The following is a 13252-nucleotide window of genomic DNA, read 5'->3' as shown; positions in this document are numbered from 1 at the left end:
AAGTAGAGAGTAGAAATAAACGGACAGTTCTCCCAATGGAGGGCTGTAGAAAGTGGAGTCCCTCAAGGATCGGCATTAGGACCTGTACTTTTCAACTTGTTCATTAATGACCTAGAATTAGGAGTGAGCAGTGAAGTGGCCAAGTTTGCACGACACTAAATTGTTCAGGGTTGTTAAAACAAAAAGGGATTGCGAAGAGCTCCAAAAAGACCTCTCCAAACTGAGTGAATGGGCAGAAAAATGGCAAATGCAATTCAATATAAACAAGTGTAAAATTATGCATATTGGAGCAAAAAATCTTAATTTCACATATACGCTCATGGGGTCTGAACTGGCGGTGACTGACCAGGAGAGAGACCTCGGGGTTGTAGTGGACAGCACGATGAAAACGTCGACCCACTGTGTGGCAGCTGTGAAACAGGCAAATTCCATGCTAGGGATAATTAGAAAGGTATTGAAAATAAAACAGCCAATATCATAATGCCGTTGTATAAATCTATGGTGCGGCCGCATTTGGAATACTGTGTACAGTTCTGGTCGCCTCATCTCAAAAAGGATATTATAGAGTTGGAAAAGGTTCAGAAAAGGGCAACCAGAATGATCAAGGGGATGGAGCGACTCCGTTACGAGGAAAGGTTGCAGCATTTGGGGCTTTTTAGTTTAGAGAAAAGGCGGGTCAGAGGAGACATGATAGAAGTGTATAAAATTATGCACAGCATTGAGAAAGTGGATAGAGAAAAGTTCTTCTCCCTCTCTCATAATACTAGAACTCATGGACATTCAAAGAAGCTGAATGTTGGAAGATTCAGGACAGACAAAAGGAAGTACTTCTTTACTCAGCGCATAGTTAAACTATGGAATTTGCTCCCACAAGATGCAGTAATGGCCACCAGCTTGGATGGCTTTAAAAGAAGATTAGACAAATTCATGGAGGACAGGGCTATCAATGGCTACTAGCCATGATGGCTGTGGTCTGCCACCCTAGTCAGAGGCAGCATGCTTCTGAAAACCAGTTGCCGGAAGCCTCAGGAGGGGAGAGTGTTCTTGCACTCGGGTCCTGCTTGCGGGCTTCTCCCAGGCACCTGGTTGGCCACTGTGAGAACAGGATGCTGGACTAGATGGGCCATTGGCCTGATCCAGCAGGCTCTTCTTATGTTCTTATGTTCTTAGGGCCCACATGAAAAGCAGACAGTGGACCCAGAATTAAAGTTGTAATTTATTACAGTAGTCAGTGAAAAATGACTTCAACATGCTTTGAACCACACACTGTCAATTAACATTCATGGCTAGATTAAAACCAAAAAAGTAATAAACCAAGAGCTCTTTGGATGGTGTATGACCCAGGACCAAATCTCTCTTTAAATACGGTTGCTTACCTCATCTGATGGCACTGATGGTTCTTTGCAGAACCCTACAGGTGCATTTTCTATTTTCTGAAGCGTCTGACGCAACTGAGAATCATCTTTCAATACTAGAAGCACTGCACGCACACACATTCTGAACATCAGACCAGGTGGGGTAGGGTGGGGAAGGGGGTGCAGAAGAACAATGTATGAAGACTTTGAAAGTAAGCAGTATACTACTGTGACTTTAGGCTCCTGTTCAAGAGAGAAGTACACAGGTGCTGGAAGCGCTGGATGAACAGAAAGCAGGGACAAGGTTCTGCCTTCAAGTAAGCAACGGCTTCATTCTGGGAAAGGTTTCTTATGTATCTACCTATTATGACTGCATTCTTCAATAAAGTTAAATTAATTAAGACAGTTAATACACATAAATACACAATTTTTCTGTTCAGCGCCATTACCTCTAGGTTTTCTGTTGCTCTCCTGGGCAAACAGATGCCCAATTATTCATACCTGATTTATACTGCTTAATTATACAGTGTGATTAAATGCATGCTGTGTGCAATAAATAACAGAACATTTGGATCTTGAAAAATAAGCCATCACTGAGCACCACACTGTCAGTACAGATGCACTATGAAACTGTAAATATTTAAATTGCAGAACAGCCAATAAAAGAGGATGGATTACTGGAAATCTTAAGCATAGTGCAAAAAAAAAAATCACTAGTCCCAGAGAATGTATGTTATAGGGCAACTCATAACATAATTTTAAAAAGGTGTTCAAGTGAACATTTGGACACATATGCACTGTCGTCCAATTAATAAGCCAACCAGAAAATTGGTAATACAGAGGAGCCAACAGAGAACTAACCACCTTATGATGTGATATGAGCAACATCAAACCATGGAGAAAGGGTCACAAAAGGATTGTGGCTGTTTCAGTCATTACAGATCAGTGTGGAATGGATACCTGAGAATTAAATGTGCTTTGAGTTCTCATTAGATGACTCACGAGGCTTAATAAAAAAAAGATACAGGGCTTTTAAATGTCACCTCTCCCAGCCCTGACTTTATACTTTATACTCTGCATTCCTCCCAACTTACTTTCACCTACTGCTATCCCCAAGACTTTTTGTGGAACACATCATTTCACAGATGTGTGGAAAACAACATACTTTAATATTTTACATATTAAAATAACTATGAAGACCACATGACTTATTTTGATAGCTTCTGTTTGAGAAAAACATGAGCACTGCTAACTTTTCTAAGTTTTAAGTCTATAAGAAAGTTTTACATACTCATCTTATTGGAAATGCTCCCCAGTAGTGAAGTGTTGTTACAAATGCAAGGCAGGAAAATCCACCCTCATTATGAATTCAGTTGAGGGCCTTAGGCAAGTTACTGTTCTATCACACACACCTGCAATATAAGGATAATAATGTCCTTCTTTACATGGCTGTCCTGAGAGTGCCTGAAAATCATTATCCATCAGATCCAGACTTGTAATGAGCAGAGTTCTGATGGCACTAGAGAAAGGTGAGAAAGTGTTTTCACCAATTTTTCCTTCCCCTGCAAAGCCGCGCTAGAGAGTTGTAGACCTTCTAGCATATCATGGGAGGTGATGAGACCTTGAGAGGGAAGGAAGAATGGGAAAAATCCCTCCTTCCTCCTGCAAGGATCCTCTACTAGATCCTAAGCCCTTCTATTCACAGAGGAAACAAGTCTGGATGCAGACCTATATAAAAAGATATTATTTCATTCACTTTTTTGAACTGGTTCAGTTACAAAGACCGTAACGCATTTTTCTTCAGTTTGAGGAAATAGCTTTGCATCTTTTCTCACTTTACATGATGTTCTCCCTTTTAAGGGATAAAAGGTCACAACATTACTGCCGGTCAAGTACATAAAAAATGCCTTTATTCCACCTGTCTCCCTCAAAAAGGTTTTGTATTGTGTTTTGTAGCACCTCAGCTACACCAAACATTATTTTGTTAAAGTTTTTAGACTCTTTGTTTTAATGCTTACCTTCTTAAAATTGTACTTGATTACAATTTTGGGCATTTAGAAGTCCAACCCAAACACATTTTTACTTGTCCAACATCAGATTTAGGTTCAGGTGGGCACAGTGTGACCAAAACGGCCTTGAGGCCTGCTGGGTCTAGTTAGGCTTCCCATCGCTGATATAATCTATCATGGCAAATCCCTCTGATCTGGCTTTACTCAATAGCTACAGAACAAAAACACCACACCCATGAACACTCAAGAGTTCTTCATAAAGAGTTTATACATATCAAGTTATCTATAAAGTTGTTAATATTTTCTTTAAAAGCTTATTAAAACATGTGTGTGCCCCCTATAAAAAAGGAGCCAAAAGGGCTACTTATATCTGCATAATAAAGTACAGTATTACCAACTTTAACTCTGATTTCTCTGTGTTATAAGACAAACAGTTTTCTCCTATCAAAACCAATTTCTGGTTTATTTATCATCTCATTAACAGTGTCATTTTAAAAATCTTTAAATCTGTCTAAAATATGATTTACCAAAAGAAGGGCCTGCCCTGTAAACACTTCTGAGCTCCAAATCAATGCTGTTTAGTTTATTATTTTCCAAAAAGCAACACACTCCAAGGTGATAATTTCCTTCCAAATTAACAGTAATGCAAACTGTACTCAGCAGTATCTGCAGCTGTCTCTTCCAAATGCCAGACCTTTGAAAATAAGCACTTGATTTGAAGGTGCTGCTGTCTGGTACCACCAGTGACTGATAACTTCCACTGTCCTCCAGACTACAAAGGGACTAACTGTGGAATCCTAAACATGTATACTCAGGTGTCAGTCCCACTGAGTTATATCCAAGGCAGCACAGGACTATAGACCTAGGGAAAAAATGTTACCTGGGTGTGCAAGAAGTCAGATCAAGCAGATACAGGTACTGAACAGGCAATCATCAGCTTTACCAAACTGCATGAACTACAGGTTAAGACAGGTCTTCAAGCTGTGGTCCACCAGATATTTTGGACTATGACTTCCATCAGCCCCAACTAGCATTCATTAATGACCTAGAATTAGGAGTGAGCAGTGAAGTGGCCAAGTTTGCTGACGACACTAAATTGTTCAGGGTTGTTAAAACAAAAAGGGATTGCAAAGAGCTCCAAAAAGACCTCTCCAAACTGAGTGAATGGGCGGAAAAATGGCAAATGCAATTCAATATAAACAAGTGTAAAATTATGCATATTGGAGCAAAAAATCTGAATTTCACATATACGCTCATGGGGTCTGAACTGGCGGTGACTGACCAGGAGAGAAACCTCGGGGTTGTAGTGGACAGCACGATGAAAATGTCGACCCAGTGTGCAGCAGCTGTGAAAAAGGCAAATTCCATGCTAGCGATAATTAGGAAAGGTATTGAAAATAAAACAGCCAATATCATAATGCCGTTGTATAAATCTATGGTGCGGCCGCATTTGGAATACTGTGTACAGTTCTGGTCGCCTCATCTCAAAAAGGATATTATAGAGTTGGAAAAGGTTCAGAAGAGGGCAACCAGAATGATCAAGGGGATGGAGCGACTCCCTTATGAGGAAAGGTTGCAGCATTTGGGGCTTTTTAGTTTAGAGAAAAGGCGGGTCAGAGGAGACATGATAGAAGTGTATAAAATTATGCATGGCATTGAGAAAGTGGATAGAGAAAAGTTCTTCTCCCTGTCTCATAATACTAGAACTCGTGGACATTCAAAGAAGCTGAATGTTGGAAGATTCAGGACAGACAAAAGGAAGTACTTCTTTACTCAGCGCATAGTTAAACTATGGAATTTGCTCCCACAAGACGCAGTAATGGCCACCAGCTTGGATGGCTTTAAAAGAAGATTAGAGAAATTCATGGAGGACAGGGCTATCAATGGCTACTAGCCGTGATGGCTGTGCTCTGCCACCCTAGTCAGAGGCAGCATGCTTCTGAAAACCAGTTGTCGGAAGCCTCAGGAGGGGAGAGTGTTCTTGCACTCGGGTCCTGCTTGCGGGCTTCCCCCAGGCACCTGGTTGGCCACTGTGAGAACAGGATGCTGGACTAGATGGGCCACTGGCCTGATCCAGCAGGCTCTTCTTATGTTCTTATGTTCATAGCCAATGGCCAGGGATGATCTGGGACATTGTCCAAAACACCTGGAGGGCACCAGGATGGGGAGGCTGTGTTAACTGGAACAGAAACTGACTCTTCAAGTAATAGCTAACATTCAAAAGGAAAAGCAAATATCTGAACTGGTCCTTGTTTTTTTATCTAACCTCAAGTTGCAATCCTTTCCATAGATGGGAGAAAGTCCTATTAAAATCAGTCGATTTTGAAGAACCCACTCGCAACAGTGGCTGACAGCTACATTATGAAATCCTCACAACATTTTTTGAGTATTTATGTATTTTTGGCAATCACAACCAGTACAGAAGCTACTTCATGCGTGATCTGCACAGTGGGCATCATGAAGATACGGAAGTAATAATACTTAACATTAATATTGCACTTTCAAATGTTCAATGTGGTTCATATGCAGTAAAATTGTTATAACAGCCCTTTAAGGTAAGTCACACTGCAGATGTGGGGACTGATGTTGGTAAATGTCAATTGCCTAGGCTACCTAATGAGTTCATTGTATAGGCAAGATTCAAACCATACCTGATTTTCAGCTTAGTTTGTTAGCCGCTACAGTACACCCAGAAAGTATCCCAATATAAACATGAATTGTTCATGCCACTGATCAATTTTGATGCAAAACCTACTCCATGTTGTAAGTGGATTGTGACAGTAGCATGTGCCTAAAACCTACCAGCTGCACTAACACATGTGTAAGAAAATTTGATAGCTCATAAATTCAGCTGTTTCATCTCCTATGACTCTCAAAGGATGTTAATAATTTGCAGCAGTTCTTCACCCTGCACTGAAGCTTTAGCATACTATCAAACATTCATATATTCCCAAGATACCGGTAATCATATTGTAGATATATGATCAGAAGCCAAAGTAATAGTTTTTTTCAGTCTAAAACTTATGTATGTTTCCAATAGTGGTAGTATGGATAATGATCCATTACTGTCCTAACGTCCATTAGATGAAATAATGCTGGGGAGGGGGGGGATATGGATTGTTTAGAAAACTTTTACAAAGTTACCAGAAGACTAGTTGTGTTAGCATGTTGCAGCAAAACACAACATAAAATCTTTTAGCAGTTGAAGAGCAAGAAATATATTATGGCATAAACTTTTGCAGCTGTTGAAGTGGATTCTAGTCAATAAAAGCTTATACCACAATATATTGTTGTTTTTACGGGGCTAAAGGACTCTTGTTTCTACAAGATATTTCATATGCATTTGCTGTCTGACAGAGTATTGCATATTCTGCAATATGCTACTTATTTTTTCATCAATATTTCTAATTTCAGAAGGTTTCTGATCAAATACTTTTATTTTAAATACAGAACACGGTTAAGATACAGTGCACATTGTAGGTCTAATTCTCTGCAAATATGTCTTTCTTTTCATTTGCTAGGTGTAGAAGGTGGGACCCATTCTTGTATCTTCTTACGGGTGGTAGAGTATGGTACATATTGTCCAGGAGTACCACTTAGATTGAATTTATGATTCTCCCAAATGAATTTACGAGTCACTGGAGGGTGGGTAGTTGGGGGCTCTTCCGTCATACAGTGAAGCCAACGATGCCTTAAAAAAACCAAATGTGATTGATAAAGACATCCTAGAAGCCACCGAAGCACACGTGTACACAGATTCAAAAGCAAGCCATGACTGATGGACAAAATTTACACGACAAGAACAATTTAAAATAGCTACATTATAGGTAGTTCATGTAGATTCTTCTGTTAAATATTAGGGTATTTATCTGCAGTGGCATGTTTTAACTGTTTTAAATATGGCAGGCAGGGCAGGACATATATCTAATGTTTTAGCATATTTATTATTTATTAGATTTATTTAGGATCAGAAAATATTTTAAAGTCAAGTAGATGTGACACACAGGTTTTACAAGAATGCTGCCCTAAGACAACAAAAGCAGGTGCAATCCACTTGCATTGTGGACATGCTAAAGATCAATAGAGGAGGGATACCCTATGACTACATGAGTGGTTCTTGTTAGATAAGGACCATACATGTCGTATCAAAAGGTATTTGCTAATGGGGTGATGAAATTTGAAGCCAAGCCTGCTTTCCCTTCGTACTACCTCCATGACAAATGTGACATAGGTACTATCAAAAGCAGACAGCATTAAGCATTTTAGTGGATGAAATGAAATTACAATATGGACTCTGTATTTCCTGATATAGTATTACTTGCAACAATTAATTTGTTTTTAATAACATTTATGTAAATCTATATATGAAGAATTAAATCATTTAAAAATTAAGCCACCATGTTCCAAAAGCTATAAAAGGCTGAATGTGCACTTTTTGCATTATTAGAAGAAAATATTTAAAAACATATCAATAAAAAGCAATTCCAACACAGACACAGGGATAAGGTCTCAACTTAAGGCTTGCTGAAAGAGGAAGGTCCTCAGTAGGCACCGAGAAGATAACAGAGATGGAACGTTCAGAAATGTTCATTATTCACAACTGCTAGTACCAGCTATGCATTTTGCCATGAACTGTAAACATATTGCGTGAATTAGCCTCTCATAGCTCCATATTTTAAGATATTTGCGAGAGATGTTGTAGAAATATTTATATCATGCATTTCTTCTATCAAACCAGTTGCAACCTTTTTATATATTCTGAAGCCATGGGATTCTTTTTTTAAAAAAGTACCATAGAAATTTTGGGGACCATTGAAAACATACAGTACTGATTTTATCAAACCTAAACTTATAAATAATGCACTTTGTGCTGTTAAAGCAGTAAAACATGCATAGGATTTCTCTGTAAATTTCAAAAAAATGCCAAATAGTATAATTTTGTAAGCTACCTAACTAACTCAGAAGCAACATCCACTCTGTTTAGTGGACCTTACATCCTGGAAAACAAATATACAACTGCAACCTCAGAAGTTTGGATTCCTAAGTTTTACACAAGCAAAAAACTGTGTATATACCCAATACTAGAGAGAGCACTGCAAATTCCTGCATGCTAAGCTACCTAAACAAATTTAGTTTTTGCCCTCTGAGAAGTAGAAAAATGAAAACACTGAAAACAGAAATCACAAGTTTTGTAGGAAACAAAACTAAGTGTACTATTTGGACAGAAACTGCTTCATACAGTCATAATAATGACCAGCTGCATATTTGGATATTGAATTAAACTTTGAAACATCTGAATGTTGTATGTTTACAGCATGCTCTTAAGTACACATTTTATGTAAAGCCATGTCTTAAAGCAGCGATTCCCAACGTGGGCGGTAGCACCCCCCTGGGGGGGTTTACAACCTTTCAGGGGGGCATTGGCGTGACTACAAACTCTAGGGGGGCGTTTGGGTTCATTAGGGGGCGTTGACATTTGGTGGTCTGATGCAACAGTTGAAGCATTTAAGTTTAATTTTATTTAATACACAAATTATTAATTTTTAAACTGTTTTGTTCCCAGTTAGAATGTATTTAATAGTCTCAATTCATGGAAATAACACTATAAATAGTGTGTGTTCTTTAGTAAAGAAATTCTGAATAGTGGCCAGTGTCATATCAAGGAATGGGGATATTAGCCATGCCCCGGCACTAGGTAATGTTCCGATGCTGTCTTGAGGGATGTTGGAACCAATCATGAGAGAGTGTTTGATTAGCTGGGTGTATTGGCGGAGGGCGCATTCTTCCAACGGATGAGTGCTGTGTGCAAATGGGTGACGCAGACACTCAGTTATTCGCTGGTTTTCTTCAGAAATGGGACACACTCGCTACCCATTGTTTCTGTGATGTTTACTTTTATATAACTATGTATGTGTATTAATAAATCATACTAAGAATTCAATGTGTAATCTAAGTGCAATAAAAAGGCATGTTAAAAATAATCAGTAATAATAATTGAAAATACCTTTTATGCATTACTCATATTTAAAGGAAGAATAGGAAGCATTGGCATATACTTAATCTGAGGGGGGCATTGGGCGCAAAAAGATTTTGCAAAGGGGTGTTGGGTTGAAAAAGGTTGGGTAACGCTGTCTTAAAGCATTCCACACATTCCAAAAAGAAAAATATTTCACAGGAATTATTTGCATTTTCCCCTAAGATTTCCAGTTTTGCTATTGGAAAAATGTTCTTGGGAAAATACATTCTCTCCCTGCCCCATTTTTCCAGACCTTCACATCTCTACACTGAACTCAAGCCAACATACTCAGGGTTCCCAGGAAACTTTCTATCCAGGAGTTGACCAGGCCCAGCTCTGCCTAGGATCTGCAAGGTTGCCATTACATAACACAATTATTTATAGAATTTATATGCCACGCCTCATTGCAAGTTATCTCTGAAGGGGTCACAATACTTATTTTTATTTAGAAACATTTGTAGGCCACTTACGTAGAAGATCTTCTAAGTGGTGTAAATAAAACACAAATAAAACTAGCAAAACTTTTTCTAAAAGTCCAATAGGTGTTCAAACCAATATAGTGAAGGCACCTGCCCAGAGTGAATAGGCAGAGAGTTGCAAAACACAGGGGCTGCCACATTAAAAGATTGACTCCTTGCAAATTCAGAACAAACATTATGCGGAACTTGTAAAAGTGTATGTTCTAAAGAGCAAAGTGGTAAAATAGGTAACAAGTGGTAAAAATCCCTCAAGTCACTGAGTCCCAAGCCGTTAAGGGTTCTGTAAGCCAACAGCAAAAACCTTGAACCTGGGCCAGTAACAAATTAAAATACAATAGCCAATAAGATACAAATAAAACAAACAACCAATTGACCTGTCATATCACATCCCTGTAACTGTGCAGCCACATACATAAAATTTTCAGAAGGCCTAGAGGAAGAAAAAAAAGTCTTCAGCTGGCTTCAAAAAATAATAGAGTAGGCACCAGCTGAACCTCAGGAGGGAGGATGTTCTACAACCAGGGTGCCCTTGCCAAGGTCCTCTGGCAAAGTATAAATCCTCTAACCTAACTAAAGATGAAACTGCCAGAAGAACCTCCCAAATGATCCTAAAGTTGCAGCAGGATGGTATGGAGAGAGGCTTCCTCAGGTACCTGGGATCCAAGTCATTTAGAGCTTTGAATGTCAGAACTAAAACCTTGAATTGGGCCTGCTGACAAATAGACAAGAAGTTCAGATCTTTAAGGGCTGGTATTATATGGTCCAGTTCAGATAGGCCCATTGGCCTCATATATGTATGAAGCGTTGTTACCTTATCCCATATTGTTTGTTGATGCTGGGTAGGGGGAGAGTGCGGAACAGGTGATGCAATTTAATATATTTCACTAAACTAGGTAGTACAGCAAGAAGAGATATGACCCAAACCAGAGGTGACTAACATGGGGCCCTCCAGATGTTGCTGGAGTACAACTGTCATCATCCCTGAACACGGCCATGCTGGTTGGAGTGGATGGGAGTTGGGAGGCCAACAACATCTCTAGGACCATAGGTTAGCCACTCCTGATCTAGGTGAAGGTCTTCAGTTTTTAGGCAGAAAACATGCGTTTACCATAATATCTAGCTTGAGCCTAACACTTGTCCTTTTCAAATATAAGTGCAGTTCCTGATCTATGTTCTGGAAATGGTGAAGTACTTTTGCTGGCAGAAGATTAGGGGGATGATGTACTATTAAAGAGGATTAAATTTTCATTTCCTTGCTTTTACATGTCAGCCTGAGATAAGTTGGCTTGTTTTGAGGTTAATTGTTTCACAAAGTTAATACAATGTATAATCACAGAAATGCATGCAGTAAACTAGCTGGTTTACCATTCAGGGGGCACCATGCTTCCATCCACTTCCCAGAATGTGTTCTTGCCATTCATTTCCTCAGTATATATAACCCACCTATGGCGACCTTAAATAGAAAGATAAATATTTTTTAAAATGTATTCAACTGAATTAAGAGTGAAGCATCGACACATGCCATTTTATCAGTGGTAAAACAGGCTCTACTGACCCTCCCCCCAATTCAGATTTTGTGAAGTCAAAATTCTGTGCTTAGGTTTATTTATTCTACTTTCAAGACTCTCATGTTCAGTACATTCCACTTTTGGGAAAGGAATAGTTTGGCACAAGGCAAGAAAGGAAGAAAACTGAGGCAGTGGAAGGCCTTCTTGATAAGAATTATCATTCAGACCACTTCACATACAATTAAGTTGGGTATGTTGTCACTTGCAAAGGGCTTATTTTACAGCAAGTATATGAACCAGAAAGGTGATTAGTATATATCCTGGGGAAAACCAATGTGCTCTAATATATTTGCACCTAACAAGTTCCTGCATATGTGCTTTTCCCTACATTGTAAAGATATGAAGGGGCCTCAGAGAAGTAAATTATTTTTGTTTTTATTATTTATTGCATTTATATACTGCCCCATAGCCGAAGCTCTCTGGGAGGTTTACAACAATTAAAAACATTAAAGACAAATATACAAATTTAAAAACACTTTAAAAAAAGCAATTTAAAAATACATGCTAAAATGCCTGGGAGAAGAGGAAAGTCTTGACCTGGTGCCGAAAAGATAACAGTGTTGGTGCCAGGCACACCTCATCAAAATCATTCCATAATTTGGGGACCACCACTGAGAACACTCTCTCCCTTGTTGCCATCCTCCGAGATTCCCTCGGAGTAGGCACCCAGAGGAGGACCTTTGATGTTAAGCATAGTGTACGGGTGGGTTCGTGTTGGGAGAGGCGTTCCATCAGGTATTGTGGTCCCAAAGCCGTGTAAGGCTTTATAGGTTAAAACCAGCACCTTGAATTGAGCTCGGAAACATACAGGCAACCACTGCAAGCGGGCCAGAATTGGTTTTATTTGTTTGAACCGTCTGGTCCTGTCACCATTCTGGCTACTGCATTTTGCACAAGCTGCAGTTTCTGAACCGTCTTCAAAGGCAACCCCACATAGAGCGCATTGCAGTAATCTAACTTGGGGGTTACCAGAGCATGGACAACTGAAGCCAGGTTATCCCTGTCCAGATAGGGACGTAGCTGGGCCACCAACCGAAGTTGGTTGAAGGCACTCCATGCCACTGAGGTTACCTGAGCCTCAAGTGACAGAGATGGTTCTAGGAGAACCCCCAAGCTACGAACCTGCTCCTTCAGGGGGAGTGCAACCCCATCCAGGACAGGTTGGACATCCACCATCTGGTCAGAAGAACCACACACCAAATAGCAGTATATATAGGAGAGTGCACTATTTTTTCACTTGCTTACCCTTTCTGGTTCTGTGCAAGAAAATCTTGCGATGCCACATTGTACATCAGACAGCAGATGCTAACTCCTGCAATACAGAATTATGTAGCTTCTCTCAAACTACACAGTCACAGTCTGCTCTGAATATTCAGCAGGTTACAAACAGATTAAGCAGTGACTGCTTCTTTGTGTCACTAAACAATTTCATATTGCTATCCACTAGTAGTTTTTTCAGGCTCTAATTGCACTATGAATAGGGAAACCAAATGTATATTTTTGACACCATCATTCTATCTGGATTTTCTTTGAATTATAACCCTTTATTTATTTATTTATTTATTTATTTACTGCTCTTCACCCAAAGGTCACAGGGAGATTTTACCATATAATACAGAACAGAACAGAACATATACATAAAATGCAGAAGTTAAAAAACAGTTATATCAATACAATTCATAACAGACATCAATTTATTCATACATTATTTTAGACACTGAGACCCTCAAAAAATGTTCAAAAAAGAGCAACCAAAATAATCAAGAGGATGAAGCAACTCCCTTCTGAGGAAAGGTTACAGTGTTTGGGGATTTTTAGTTTAGAG

General features: G+C 39.3%; 1 protein-coding gene across 1 annotated transcript in view; it reads right to left on the bottom strand.

Annotated features, from left to right (window-relative positions):
- Positions 1 to 6782: 6782 nt before the first annotated feature.
- NDUFA12 (NADH:ubiquinone oxidoreductase subunit A12) overlaps positions 6783 to 13252 on the bottom strand; it is a 45288-nt gene continuing 38818 nt past the window's right edge. The window contains exons 3-4 of the mRNA XM_061639555.1: positions 11225 to 11312; positions 6783 to 7055 (exon numbers count right to left, since the gene is read on the bottom strand). Coding sequence (XP_061495539.1) covers positions 6875 to 7055; positions 11225 to 11312 — 269 coding nt within the window. The 3' untranslated portion in view covers positions 6783 to 6874. The remainder of the gene's footprint in view (positions 7056 to 11224; positions 11313 to 13252) is intronic.

The sequence above is a fragment of the Rhineura floridana genome, chromosome 8, assembly GCF_030035675.1.
Source record: "Rhineura floridana isolate rRhiFlo1 chromosome 8, rRhiFlo1.hap2, whole genome shotgun sequence".
NCBI lineage: Eukaryota > Metazoa > Chordata > Lepidosauria > Squamata > Rhineuridae > Rhineura > Rhineura floridana.
Note: the sequence above shows the minus strand (reverse complement) of the source record. Positions and strands in the feature narration are given on the sequence as shown.